The sequence below is a fragment of the Mesocricetus auratus genome, unplaced genomic scaffold, assembly GCF_017639785.1.
Source record: "Mesocricetus auratus isolate SY011 unplaced genomic scaffold, BCM_Maur_2.0 Super-Scaffold_100007, whole genome shotgun sequence".
Taxonomy (NCBI): Eukaryota; Metazoa; Chordata; class Mammalia; order Rodentia; family Cricetidae; genus Mesocricetus; species Mesocricetus auratus.
In genome coordinates, this window is record NW_024429191.1 from 38676785 (window position 1) to 38688544 (window position 11760).

Sequence of the window (11760 nt, forward strand, 5' to 3'; positions counted from 1 at the left end):
GGCAGCTGCGAGATAATGTTTACTGAAAACAATTCAGTGCTATAAAGCGCTTGATAGGGCTCAGATAAGGGATAGCTCACTGAAACACCATGACTTTGATCCCCCCTACGGCTAGATGTTCCTTCCTGCTCCCTGTGGTGTCTCCCCCGATTCTGGGGCCAGAGATTAAACCACCAGCCAGGAGGGTGAGAAGTCTGTGAGAGGTGTGTAAGAGCTCGGTTGGAGAATTGTATGTAGATGGATGGCAGAAGTCTTTAAAAAGGGAAGCTTTTTTTTTCTTGGGAGTTCTCCTAAGCGGACTTGGGGTCTCCTCCTAAGCTGACTGGGGAAGCATAAAGTTTTCTTAAAGCAAGAGACCGGTCTCTGTGTCATCTATCCTGACCACCTTGCTACATTCTCGGATGCAGGCTGCACAGCAGGTGCGACAGATTCTCAGGCATCAAAGGCTGGAACAACGATAGATGTTTTGGTGGCAACTATCATTAGTTGTGCTATAGGACACTGAAAACTATCCTGAGCCTCACCTAAGGACAAGTACAGGTGACGCCATGAGCTGACACTTCACAGTCATGTGAAGAAAGACCTTCTTTGGGACCCAGGATAAATGCAGGAAATAGATGGAACTTGTGGCACCATTGGCCAAAGTTCTGATGTCACAGGATGCCATGGAACCTTCACGGGGTCCTGTGAGATAAGGCTGCAGTGTATGACACATTAATCCTAAAACCTAGGTTTTGAAACACAAAAGGCACCTTCCTTAGCTGTGAGATGAGGTAGGTAGTGGGGCACATAGCACCCTTTTTTTTTTTTTCTTTTTTGGTTTTTCGAGACAGGGTTTCTCTGTATTATTTTGGAGGCTGTTCTGGAACTCGCTCTGTAGACCAGGCTGGCCTCGAACTCACAGAGATCCACCTGCCTCTGCCTCCCAAATGCTGAGATTAAAGGCATGTGCCACCAACGCCCAGCCCAGCACTCTTAACCACTTTCTGTGGGAATGAGACACAGATGAGGCCTTCTGGAAGTCTCATGGTATAAGTACCAAAGAGTGCCAGGGCTTTTTTTCAGAATCTCTCAAGTCTATTGCTCTGAAAATCTTCCCTAAGCACCTTGGGACATTTAAAGGTAACATTTGGATTTATGATTCTGGTGTCCAGTCTCTTGCAGGAATGAGAGATCTTCTTACCTCCCTTGAGTAAAGATGGTACTAGGCCTTAAAACGTTGGTATGTGCAGTACTACAGGATGTGGACAGGGTTGTCTACAGATCATATATTGGTAGTGTTGTGGGGACCTGGTCTAAAGCTTTGTTAGCCATATTCTCAGAGCTGCAGATAGGACCTTCCTTAGCCTGCAGGGACAAGAACGGGTGATGCTGAAGATTTTATGTTTGGGGTTTTGTTTTTTAGTATCTGTGGTTATCATGGAATTCACTATGTAGAATCAGGCTGGCCTCAAATTAACAGAGACCCTCCTGCATCTGCCTGTCTAGTTTGGGGACTAAAGGTGTGCACGACCACACCCAGTTGATTCTGAGGATGTTGATATCAGCTGCAGTCCCAAGGCCATGGGTTGGTAAAGGAAACCATCCCTGGTTCCACCTGGTGAAAACAGCTGATGCTGAATATTGGGGATCCTGGTAACCATGCTCCTGGAACAAGAAGTAGCTGGGGATGGGGAGTAGTGTGGGTAACTGAAATGCTGATAAGATTTCAAAAGCATAACCAATGTAGTATACTACTATGTAGTAAAATAGTAGTTGCATATGTTTTAATTACATACCATATAAACTAGTTATATAATATATACTACTCATATACAAACTATACTGTATCCTACAGATACACATATGCACATGCATACACTGTATGTACTAAATAATGCTATACTATATATTATACCAAGATACACAAATCTCTTTGAATACAATTATAAAAAGGTCTCAACAAAATACTACAAAATTGTATCTAATATAAAAAGACACATTCCATGCTTTAACCCAGAAAAGCAATATTTTCACATTGTAAAGTCAATATAATGCATGTCTATCCATCTCCAATGTGCATTATCACATACCTTTCAATGAGAAATGAAGTTGGGAAACTGTCTGCATACTCAACAGTCTTTGTCTAAATGAGTTCTTTCATGTCTTTGAATGAAAATGGAAAAACTAACTTCAGCCTGACGTTTCTTACACTCAGCCTTTTATCCAGAGTTCTTCCATGGTTTTCAAAAGGAACTGTAAAAATTGAAAGCCTAACCACATTACTTAGAGCCACAGGCTTTTTTCCCCTCTATTTAATGTCTTTAAAGAAAACTTGAATGTTCCCCCACATTCCTATTCATACTGTTTTACCTGTATGTATTCTTTCATATCATCTAAAAGAAATGCGGCATCTGAAGCTTTAACCATTTTTCTCACAAACATAGGGTTATTATCCAGTGTGAATCCTTTTGTGTCCTTTAAAAGAATCGAGAAAACTGTTTTTCCATATTCCTTATAATCAATTTCTGATGATTTGTTGTTCGATGAATATTTTAGTTTCTTTGAAGGCAAATGGGGAAATGGAATATTTATCATATTTATTTGTACTCAAAGGATGTTTCTCCAGTACAAGTTCATTCATGTTTACAAAGACAATTGCAATAGGTGATTCTCCATTGCTTTCATTAGTAGGGATACTCTCCAACATAAATTCCTTTATGGTTTCAAGGATACCTGGGAGAAGTGAAGGATTTACCACAATGTTTACTTTCACTTTGTTTCTTTCCTGCATGAGTTATTTGAGGTCTCTAAATATACCGGGACTGTGAAAGGCTTTTGACATACCTCCCATTACAAAGGTCCATTTCCAGTGTGCTGTATCATTTTTGTTCAAAAGCCTATGAGAGAACTTGAGGATTTACCAAAATCTAAATTCATAAGACTATTTAGTAATCAATTTCAACTGGAAGTGAAGGCTTTCCCACATTACACTCACAGGGTTCCCCCCCAGTATGAGTTTGTTCATGTTTTCTAGCAGAAGTGGATCGACTGAACCCTCTACCACATTGTTTAGAGGGCTTTTCTCCAGTATGGGTTCGTTCATGTATCTGAAGAGAACTGGAAGTACTAAACCACTTGCCACACTGTTTACATGGATAGGATTTTTCCCCAGTATGGGTTCGTTCATGTTTTCGAATGTAACTGAGGCAACTGAATGCTTTACCACATTGCTTACACACATAGGGTTTCTCCCCATTATGAGTTCTTTCGTGTATCTGAAGTGACGTGGAAGAACTAAACCACTTACTACATTGTTTACACTTATAGGGCTTCTTTCCAGCGTGAGATGATTGATGTCTTCTAAATACACTGGAAAAAGGAAACACTTCCTCACATACGTTGCATTTAAAAGGCCCATTTCCAGTGTGCTTTATCATGTGTGTTCGAACACTTGTGAGAGAAAAGAAGGCCTTACCACACTGTTTGCATTCATAGGGCTTCTCCCCAGTGTGAGTCCGCTCATGCTTTCGAAAGGAACTGGAACAACTAAAGGCTTTGCCGCACTGTTTGCATTCATAGGGCTTCTCCCCAGTGTGAGTTCTCTCATGCTTTCGAAGGGAACTGGAACAACTGAATGTTTTATCACACTGTTTACATTCATAGGGCTTCTCTCCAGTGTGACTTCTCTCATGAATCTGAAGATAGCTAGGACAGTTGAAGGCTTTTCCACACTGTTTACATTCATAGGGCTTCTCCCCGGTGTGAGTTCTTTCATGTTTTCGGATGGAACCAGAGCAATTGAAGGCTTTCCCACATTGTTTACACACATAGGGCCTCTCTCCTGTATGAGTTCTCTCATGTTTTCTAAAGGAACTGGAATGACTGAAAGCTTTACCACATTGTTTACATTCATAAGGTTTCTCTCCTGTATGAGTTCTTAGATGTATTCTAAATTCACTGGGGAAATGAAAGGCTTTCCCACATAGCATACATTTATAAGGTTTACTTCCGGTGTCCATTATCATATGTCTTTGAATACTCATAAGAGAAACAAAGGAGTTTCTATATTGTGTAAATTTATATGGCTTCTCAGAATATTCTTGACTTTGGCATAGGGTGTATCCAGAGTCAGTAATGATGTGCCTATTAAGGAATGAACAACATATGAAGACTTTTCCAGACAAGCCATATATACATGGTTTTACTCAACTAAGAACTTATTTTTTTTCAGATTAAGATTTGGAATCTCAACCAGGGGATAGTGGCACACATCTTTAATCCCAACACTTGGGAGGCAGAGGCAGGGGGATCTCCGAGTTCAAGGTTAGCTTGGACTACGGCATGAGTTCCAGGAAAGCCAGGGCTACACTGTAAAACCCTGTCTTGAAAAACAAAACAAAAAAGATTTAGAATCTCACTGGAAGTCTGCCCACATTGACTTTTATAATCTTTACTTATACAGAATCTACCATATGACTTGTGTACAAAAAGAGACAAGCACATTATTGATGGTTGGTTTATTACCAATTTTCTATTCATTAATGTCTTGGACCTACATTATAACCAATATCAGAGAAAGTCCAGGTGTCCTGGCATGTCTTAATTATCAGAAAATAAATGCAATAATCTCTCTGAAACATGTCTTCCCCACATCTATTATCAAAACAGTGATATTCATACAGTTTCTTAGTACTGTGTGGAAGTCAACTACATTGAAAACACAGAACTTTGTTAAAAAAAGAAAGATCGCAAACTAGTAATAAGTGCTTCATTGTGCTTGTTTGGTTTGCTTACCAAAGTTTACAATGACATGCTAAAGATACCTCAAGGAACATTGTACCCTTTTGTGAATACAAATTACCTTAGATTTATCTCGGGATTTTTGTCCTCCTCAATGTTCTGATCTTCCCACCTGTTCTCTAAAATATAGACCAAGGAAAAGCACTATTAATTAGGAACTTCAAAAAAATTAATAGCAGGTTTGACATTCACTGTATCCTGAAAATATGCCCATTTATTCATAAAAGTAGTCCCTTCCCACATTTCAAATTGATAAAAAAAATTCCTAGGTTTTTTATTATTATTAAGTAAAGAAATGTTATCATTCTTACCTATAGAAGTCAGGTTCCTAAAGACTTCTTTCATCACATCTGTGTAGAGATTCTTCTGGGAAGGATCCAACAAAGCCCACTCTTCCTGGGTGAAGTTTATAGCCACATCGTCAAAGGCCACTGAGTTCTAAAATATCCCACAATGTTTATTGGAGACTGGGTAAAACTTACACCACTAGCAATCTATACTCTGTATGTAGAGGTTCACATGATTTGGTGGTTTCCAAATACTCACTCCATGATTTGGTCATCTAAAAGTTTATGTTATGTATTTAGTTGTTCACATATAGCCGTATTAATATTATAATTGAATTGAAGCACTCAGAAAGCAATAGCAGAGTAAAAACTCTTCTCATTGGTAAATCAAGGGATTAAGATGCTTCTTAGTTATCCCTAATTTATCATTGTATATATAGCACATCTCCAAATACATGTTACTAATAAATCCTACTATCTACAAAACAATGCTAATATTTGTACTGTGAGAGTTCTTATTGTTAGAAGTGATTACTCACAAAATTGGACCTTTGCTGACTGTTGTCATCAGAGACCTCAGGATTTAGGAGGAATTCTAAAAAGGTGTTAGAGTGACTAAGAACAATTAGAATCCTGGGTGACTGGCTGGGCAGTGGTGATGCACGCCTTTAATCCCAGCACTCGGGAAGCAGAGGCAGGCGGATCTCTGTGAGTTCGAGGCTGGGCTGGATTGACAGCCTCCAAAACAATACAGAGAAACCCTGTCTCATAAAAACCAAAAAAAAAAAAAAAAAAAAAAAAAGAATCCTGGGTGACTGACTTATAGGAGTTGAAAAACCAACACAAATTTTCATATGAAATTATAAGGCACTCAGAATACTACAAGAATCCTGAGAAAGAACACAGTAAGACAAGTGTTTCTTAATGCCAAAACTTGCCTCCTAAAGCAACAGTAATCAAGGTCATTATATAATGACACATAAGTAATGGTACAAAGAGCATCATTATATGAATATCCACAGAATCCAGGGAGAATGCAGTCAGGAAAACGGCAGTGGGATGCTCCAAACACACATCCCTCCTCAGAAGCATGGAAGTACAAGCAGGACTGTCAGAAACAGCTTTGTTAAAAAGGTAAATGTGCTCAAACGGTATATCGACCATGTGAAGGTAAACTTATAAGAATCTGAGAACGGGAAGAAAACCTTGTGCAGCTTCTAGTCATTCTTGTTTTAACCTGTCTCTGATATGCTAACAGTCTTAAAGACAACAGCCTACGTTTCCAGTGCAGGTATCATTTTGTAACAAGTGAATAAAAGCCTACATTTATCTGGAAAAACAAATTGCTCCTTTTTTTTTTTTTTTTTTTTTTGGTTTTTCGAGACAGGGTTTCTCTGTGGCTTTGGAGGCTGTCCTGGAACTAGCTCTTGTAGACCAAGCTGGCCTCGAACTCACAGAGATCCGCCTGCCTCTGCCTCCCGGGTGCTGGGATTAAAGGCGTGCGCCAACAACACCCGGCCCAAATTGCTACTTACGATCACAATGTGTACATACCACCTAAACTCTGGGAAAAAGAGTTGCAGTGAAAATTTCTTTAAAAAATTAAAGTATTCTAAAATTTAAAAAAATATTTTAAAAATTAAAGTATTCAAAAGTACCCAAGTATAAAGTGAAATTGAGAAAGCTCCATGTATCCCAAGAAATTTTAAGGACAAAACCCCGCAACCTGATTATGTGTTAAAGGAATGCCCTCATGCTCCCATCACCTTACATTCCCCCCCAAAAAACTGAAAGAGGTGACCTTTTGCCGTTTCTTCTAATGTTTCTGTTTTAGTTTATGACATTCACAGAAACTTGGCAAAATACTGGTTGGATAAATAATAAAGGACAACAGAGCAAACTGATTATACATAGGTAATACAGTCTCTGCAAAAATATTTTAGAAATGTTGCTGGAGAGATAGCAGTTCAAAAGCACTTGTGGCTTTTGCAAAGGACCCAGGTTCACTCCCTAGCATCCACAGGGCAACTAATAAGCCATGTATAATTCCAGTTCTAGGACTTCTAATGTCCTCTTCTGGCCTCCAAGGGCACTGCATGCATGTGGCAAACAAACATACATAACAGTCAAAAAATACCCATATACATAAAATAAAAGTAATTTTTTGCCAGGTGGTGGCATGCTTTTAATCACAGCACTTGGGAGACAGAGGCAAGTGGGTCTCTGGGAGTTCCAGGACAGCCAGGACTGTTTACATAGAGAAGCCCTGTCTCAAAAACCCAAAAAGAATCTTTTTTTTTTTTAAGAGCTTTTTTCTTTTTAGTCGGGCGTTGGTGGCACTCGCCTTTAATCCCAGCACCCGGGAGGCAGAGGCAGGCGGATCTCTGTGAGTTCGAGACCAGCCTGGTCTACAGCGTGAGTTCCAGGACAGCCTCAAAAGCTACAGAGAAACCCTGTCTCGAAAAACCAAAAAAAAAAAAAAAAATTACATAGGGGAAAAACTTCTAGAATTGAAATGAAAAATGAAGAAATTCATAATTACAGTGAGAAACACCAAAATACTCCTTATCGGCAATTGACAGATTCAATAACCAGAAAAAGCAGTAATGGAACTAGTGTTATTCAACAACATCAAACAGCAGGATTTCACTGATTTTTCTAGAACCCTTCAGTCAACAGCACAGCTAAATGACAGATCACATTCTGAGTGATCAAACACACCATAACAAGAGATTACATAAAGTATAGTCTAAGAACAAACATGTAACCTTTAAATAGACATCAGTAACAGAAACACAGTTAGAAAACTCCAAACAACTGGAAATTAAATCACAAATTACAAAATCACATGTGAATCAAAGATAGTCATCTGAAGGAACCTGAGTCGTTCAATGAAATTTTGTGGAATAATTTCAGGAGCTTCAAAAAGTAAGGTATTGTGTATCAACCCAGGGAAACTGAGGAGGCAACAACGAATTTGTAATCAAGAAATCAAATGAGAATAACTGGGCAGTGGTGGTGCACACCTTTAATCTCAGCACTCGGGAGGCAGAGGCAGATAGATCTCTGTGAGTTTGAAGTCAGGACAGTTACGGCTGTTACACAAAGAAACCCTGTCTCAAAAAAAGAAAAAAATTCAAATGAGGGACTAGAGCCATGGCTGACCAGTTGAGTGCATATTATTCTTGTAAGTTTGATTTCTAGCACATCAGGGAGCTCAAAACTACCTGTAACTCCAGTTTCAGGCACTGTACTGGTACAGAAACTCATACTTACACATAATCAAGAAATAAAAGGCTGGGCATGGTGGTATACACCTTTAATCCCATGGTAAGATCCAAGACAGACAGGCTACATAGTGAGACCATCCAAGTCTTACAATAAAAATAAATACACCCAATGATTGGGCAAGGTAGGTGGTTCAGCAGTAAGGCACTTCTAAACCTGATGAGTTCAATTTTTAACTTCCACAGTTGGCTTCTCATCTCCACACCCACACCTTGGCATGAGAGCTCAGCCATTTTTCTATATATGCTCAGGGGAAGCAACAAATTAAAAAAAAAAACTCAGTGGAAATGAAACTCTACTTTTGGTTGAAATCTGCTTCTTTCTAGCTTCAGAGTATTTCACTTTGCCGGAGGGTGATGATGCGCATCTCTTTCTGATTCCAGCACTCAGAGACAGATGGCTCTCTAAAGTTCCAGGCCAGCCTGGTCCACAGAAGGAGTTCCAGGATAGCCAGAGATAAACAGAAACCCTGCCTCAGAAAGACAACATTTTTTTTACCTTACTCAGCTGAGTATATTTCACACTTAATGTAAAGCTGACATTCAAATAAATGAACAAATATTTCAAGGCGATGAATATGGCAAAGGGACAATTCTGAAGACAATACAGACCTGTCAGCATCAAGTGTCACATAGGGCCATTTTCTCACTCCAGTGCTACTGAACTACTCAACAATCACACCTCCTTGGGAGAGTGCCGACTGTGACTCAAGCAACTTCAGGCTCTGTCCCGCCGCACTGCAGTGGAGTTTTCTTTCTAATCCTTTGGAAAAGTTTCCTCCCAGAACAACTGAGAGGCTCAAGAAAGCACCATCTCAGCCGGGCGTTGGTGGCGCACACCTTTAATCCCAGCACTTGGGAGGCAGAGGCAATCGGATCTCTGTGAGTTCGAGGCCAGCCTGGTCTACAAACGAGTTCCAGGACAGCCTCCAAAACAATACAGAGAAACCCTGTCTCGAAAAACCAAAAAAAAAAAAAAAAAAAAAAAAAAAAGAATCTTGTCAGCCCCTGGAAGTTCTGAAACCTGCCACCATTAGAGGAAATGAAAACTACTGCGCCCACTTCTATTAGCAAGGAAAATAAACAGTAATGGTTGTCACTTTCTAAAGCTCTTACACTAGAAGTTGGCATTTGAGAATACCTGGAGTGAAACAGGCACATGGAAACTGCTTGGGGGGGGGGCTGCATTTGCTGCTCTTGCAGAGAACTGGAGTTCAATTTCCAGTGGCCACTTTGGGTAACTCATAACTGTCTCTATCTTTAGCTCCAGGGACTCAGAGGCCCTCCTCCGACCCCCCACAGACACCCCCACACACGTGTGCAAACACACATATGAATAAAAGCTGAATGAAAGCCTGACATCTCTGCCTTCACTCCGACGACTACCTCCTTTACTTTGGTTCAATCTAAGCAGGTAAAGCATTCAAGTAGTGTCTGTCTAAGCTACTTCATGTTCACGGCTGAAGGCACAGTGGTAAGTTATGGTCCTTAACCTGCAGTCACCTAGGATCCAAGGAAGAACAAATCTCCCAGTAAGCAGAAGTTATCTCCAGCGAGCCACCTAGTCAGTCCCCTAGAGATCTTAAGTGAGACAAAGATGGGCGGAGCCACACTTTGCATGAGGCTGCTGTTGAAGCTCCTTTCTGGTCTGGCCTTCTTCTGGTTAGGGATAAATAAAGCTTCTGGTGAAGATGAACGGGGCAGCGGGTGTCACTGGACCCTTCATCCGTCCCTTTTCCCACCGCACCCTCATTGATGAATCTCCACTCTCGGCTTTTCTCACTACCCATCTCTCTGACTGGGACAGGTGGCCCAAGACTAGCTGGGGTTTTGCCTTCAAGACTCTTGAAACAGGAAGAAAGTGGTATTTGGGGGATTCATTGTGAACCCCGGAAGCAGCCAGACTGATGGAAAGTGGACTGAGACCCTGCTTCCCAAGCCTCCGGAAAGCAGCCGTGCCTGTCCGGCGGGGACGCCAGAGAAGTCAGCACCCCAAGTCCTGGGGTGAGTCGGTCAGGACGTCGCGGGGGCCGAAGGGACACGAGGGGGCCCGCCGGACCCGCCACATAGGACCGGGGGACAGCAGCGGGGTCGGGCCGCGGACTCCAGCTACGGAGGCCTTCCCCGAGGCTGGCTCTGGTTGGATGTGGCCAGCCAGCGTCGGCCAGAACGCTCACCATTTCCGAATTTCTGGCGTCCCGCGTCGTTTGCACCTCACAGGGACACTAGCTACAGTGGAGCCACCTTAGACTACTGTGAGCTAAAGACACAGAAGAGGAGGAAAAAGAACCCGAGCAAAGACTGAACAGTGGAAAGAACCAAACACCGCGAGATTGCAGCAACCTGCCCCGCCCCTCCCCTCCAGATGCAGCCTAATTGGACAATTCCACCCTGATAGACAAGGCCTAGGACACGCCCCCAAGCCTTGAGTGACAAAGGATGTTAGTAATCCAATCCCTGTCTAAGCAAGACAGGTTTCCTCTGCGCACTAGTGATGGTCCTGCCAGGACACGCTTGCCTTTGACCTATAGAAAGCATAGCCGTGAGTTAATAACGAAAATATACACGTGCTATTCACAACTGGAAATTGCTAATATGACAACTGTTTAAAATGTTTATTCTAAATACTTTGAGGCAGGGTTTCATGTAACTTACCTCAAATGCTAACCTTGAACCCTTAATGGGCCTGCCCCCACCTTTTGAATGCTAGGATGACACATGTATCATCATGAGTGGTTATGCAGCACCAGGGATCTAGCTGAGGGCTTCCTGTAGGTTGGGCGTGGACCATGCCAATTGAGCCACAGCCCTCATTTTAAACATTTAGATGTTATAATCTTCCTAGCTTGAGGAGTGTGATGGCTAATCTTGGTTGTCAACTTGGCTGCCTGGGGTCAACTAAAACCCAAGCATCTGGGCATGCCTGCGAGGGATTTTTCTTGACTGGATCATTTGAGGTGGGAAGACCTACCCTAAATCTGAGCCACACCTCGGTGGCAGCCTATATAAAAGGTTGTGGAATAAGAAAACTTTTGCCTTTTGCCTGCTTGCCCTCGGTTTCATTGTCAAGTTCATCTGTCCTGCTGCTGAAGCATTCCTTCGCTGGTGTCAGAACATACTTCTTTGGTATTCCAATGCAGACTGAAAAGCAGCAGAGACGGCTAGCCCCATGAGTTGCACAACCATCAGATTCTTGGACTTTCTGTTGGTAGAAGCTATTGTCAAACTTGTTGGACCACAGCCTGTAAACCACAAACCACCCTAATAAATTATATGTACTATCAGTCCTGTTCCTGTAGAACAGTGGTTCCCAACCTTCCTAATGCTGTAATTCTTTCATGTTTGTTATGGGAACCCTCCCCAACCATAAACCTTTTTCCTCGCTACTCCATAACTGTAAATTT

General features: G+C 41.7%; 1 protein-coding gene across 2 annotated transcripts; it reads right to left on the bottom strand.

Annotated features, from left to right (window-relative positions):
* Positions 1–1741: 1741 nt before the first annotated feature.
* LOC101841698 (zinc finger protein 709-like) lies at positions 1742–10700 on the bottom strand. Of its 2 annotated transcripts, none has more exons than XM_040748741.1 (4): positions 10534–10700; positions 5094–5220; positions 4844–4901; positions 1742–4125 (listed from the first exon to the last, which is right to left on the bottom strand). In XM_040748741.1, exons 1-4 carry the CDS (start codon positions 10534–10536, stop codon positions 2928–2930), a joined length of 1386 nt encoding a protein of 461 aa, XP_040604675.1. In that variant the 5' UTR covers positions 10537–10700; the 3' UTR covers positions 1742–2927. The 2 variants fall into 2 exon arrangements, with proteins under 2 accessions (XP_040604675.1, XP_040604676.1); XM_040748742.1 differs by lacking the exon at positions 10534–10700 and adding an exon at positions 8969–9250.
* Between the last annotated feature and the right edge of the window lie 1060 nt (positions 10701–11760).